This window comes from Austrofundulus limnaeus, unplaced genomic scaffold, assembly GCF_001266775.1.
Source record: "Austrofundulus limnaeus strain Quisiro unplaced genomic scaffold, Austrofundulus_limnaeus-1.0 Scaffold122, whole genome shotgun sequence".
NCBI classification, from domain to species: Eukaryota; Metazoa; Chordata; class Actinopteri; order Cyprinodontiformes; family Rivulidae; genus Austrofundulus; species Austrofundulus limnaeus.
The window spans coordinates 472,553-474,836 of record NW_013952524.1 but is presented as its reverse complement, the minus strand read 5'-3'; the positions used below and the strand labels follow the sequence as shown (position 1 = coordinate 474,836).

The 2,284-nt window shown below is 42.1% G+C and overlaps 1 protein-coding gene across 1 annotated transcript in view; it reads left to right on the top strand.

Annotated features, from left to right (window-relative positions):
• The first annotated feature begins 420 nt into the window (after positions 1-420).
• Positions 421-2,284, top strand: part of slc37a4a (solute carrier family 37 member 4a) — a 9,444-nt gene continuing 7,580 nt past the window's right edge. Inside the window, exons 1-2 of the mRNA XM_014015041.1 lie at positions 421-1,288; positions 1,405-1,637. Of these exons, the coding sequence (XP_013870495.1) occupies positions 1,141-1,288; positions 1,405-1,637 (381 nt within the window). The 5' untranslated portion in view covers positions 421-1,140. The remainder of the gene's footprint in view (positions 1,289-1,404; positions 1,638-2,284) is intronic.

Sequence of the window (2,284 nt, the reverse complement as noted above, 5' to 3'; positions counted from 1 at the left end):
GAACCGGTGACCTTCTTGCTGAGAGGCATCAGCTCTACCAACTGAGCCACCGTGCCGCCCTTGTTTTGTTTATAATACAAGGCAAATTATTTTTAAAATAGTCATCTTATATTGCAGGAATATGTGAGAAGTTTAACGACTTCTACGTAATTGTCATTTTGTGTTATTTTATTTTATTGCCAGTGTGAAGTCGCCCCCTGCTGGCAAACAGAAAGACTGCATGTCTGGGAGAGTTGCTTTTTTTCCCCTCTACTTCTTTTAAATGCAAAAAATAATTATTTTTAATTGCAACAAGTAAAGGCCCCTGTATTCAACATTTAGGGGATTATAAAACAGATTTTATAAGATAATGTTTTGGTTAGTTTAGTGAAGGTGGAGGTCCTCCCRCAGTGTTTTGGGAGCTGGGCGGACCTTTTCACCCACATGATGCGGAAACAGTGTTTCCCATCGTTCAAGGAGCTCTTGTTTCATTCAAAAGTATTTATTTATGTTGAAATATTCACCGGACAATAACCCACCCATGCAAGAAGTTGGATCAACTGAAGTTAGTTTGACTTTTTTTTGCACTTTTACTACGAATTTGCGCACTTTCTATTTAAATGTTAAACGATTTTATGCGTAGTCATGTATCTTAATTAAAAGTGCCTTATATGTGTAAGTAATTTGTATTTAACATGACCTCTCTGCCGAGTTTGACGTGGTGTTAGGGCTTTCCTGCTGAGAGCCACCTCCCCCCTGCTGTGCTGTGGGGTCACTGTGGGACCCCCTGCCTGGTGAATTATTAAACACATCAGTATGAGGACTCCTTCAGTAACACGCTCACATGAACAAACAGCATCAAAGGGACAGCACTGTTGTTGTTGTTGACAGACATGGAGCGTTGCCACATATTTGGTGTGTTCATTTCTGACCCGGGCCCCTCTCCAAACCCAGAGTCCTGCCTTCCCTGCACCACATCCACTCTCCTGCAGGGCTGAAGAAGTTGACCATTAACCTCAGGCTGACTGCAAACACCTCCTCGCTCGTGAACGACTGCTTCTGCGACTGCGGAGCTCAAAGCAAAGTTCACTGTGACAGGCAGCGCTGGAGCTGGCTGCTGTTGTTTTTTCCTCCCCTTCTGCAGGAGCTGAATGTGCAATCATGGCTACAGCAACCTACGGATACTACAGAGGGACCATCTTTATGGCCATGTTTGTGGGCTACACGCTGTATTACTTCAACAGAAAGACTTTCTCCTTTGTGATGCCTTCTCTGATGGAAGAAATTGAGCTGGATAAGGATGATCTGGGTAAGAGGCTTTGAGTTTTGCAGTATGTTAATGTCAGTTTGATGTATTGTGCACATGTCTTGTATAACTGTCAAATCTTCATCCGCTTCACACGCACCTTGTCTCTGTGTGTTCAGGCATGATTACCAGCAGTCAGTCTTTGGCCTACGCTATCAGTAAGTTCATCAGCGGCGTGCTTTCAGACAGGATTAGCGCCCGCTGGCTCTTCTCCATTGGTCTGTTCCTGGTGGGAGGCATCAACGTGGTCTTCTCCTGGTCCTCGACGGTGGTCGTCTTCTCTGTCCTGTGGTTTATTAACGGCCTGGGACAAGGTCTGGGCTGGCCCCCCTGTGGCAGGGTRCTTCGTAAGGTACACAAGCAGTAAATCATCTGGATCAGATTAATGTTTCTCTTTCTCCTTGTGTAAAAAAATAATCAGGCAAAATATTACATACATAACATCACACACATGAAAAATGATCAAATTAAAATTACTAAAAATAACTTATTCAAGTATATTACATATATTGTTTTATTGTATATAAATTTTACTGTAAATACACCCATTAAATACAATGAAAACTGACACTATTAACATGCATATTTTAGATTTTTAACATGTTTAATGGCGAGCTCAAATGTGCATGGTGTCCAACAAGACAACAGAGACTTTGTAGTTGAACAGATTTGATTAAGTTGATTCACATTTAAAAGGATATGTTGACTGCTTTGAAAAGGTTTCTGTAAAGAGGTGGTGAGCAGTTAATATCCTACCTGTTGCAGATAGCTTTTTGAACAGTGTTTGTTTGGAGGAATAGAGTCTGACTTGACTGACAAGCTGACAGCAAGGTCAAACAAGACTTCAAAAATAAATCACTGAGCTGTGACTGTTTAAGAGACTAGCTGGTGACTTGGGAAGTAAAGATCCTTCAATGTCTGTAGTTGAGAGCGTCATCTGTTCTGCTGTCTTCTGTTGGGGCAGCAGCATCAGAGCCAGGGACCTAAAAAGGCTAAACA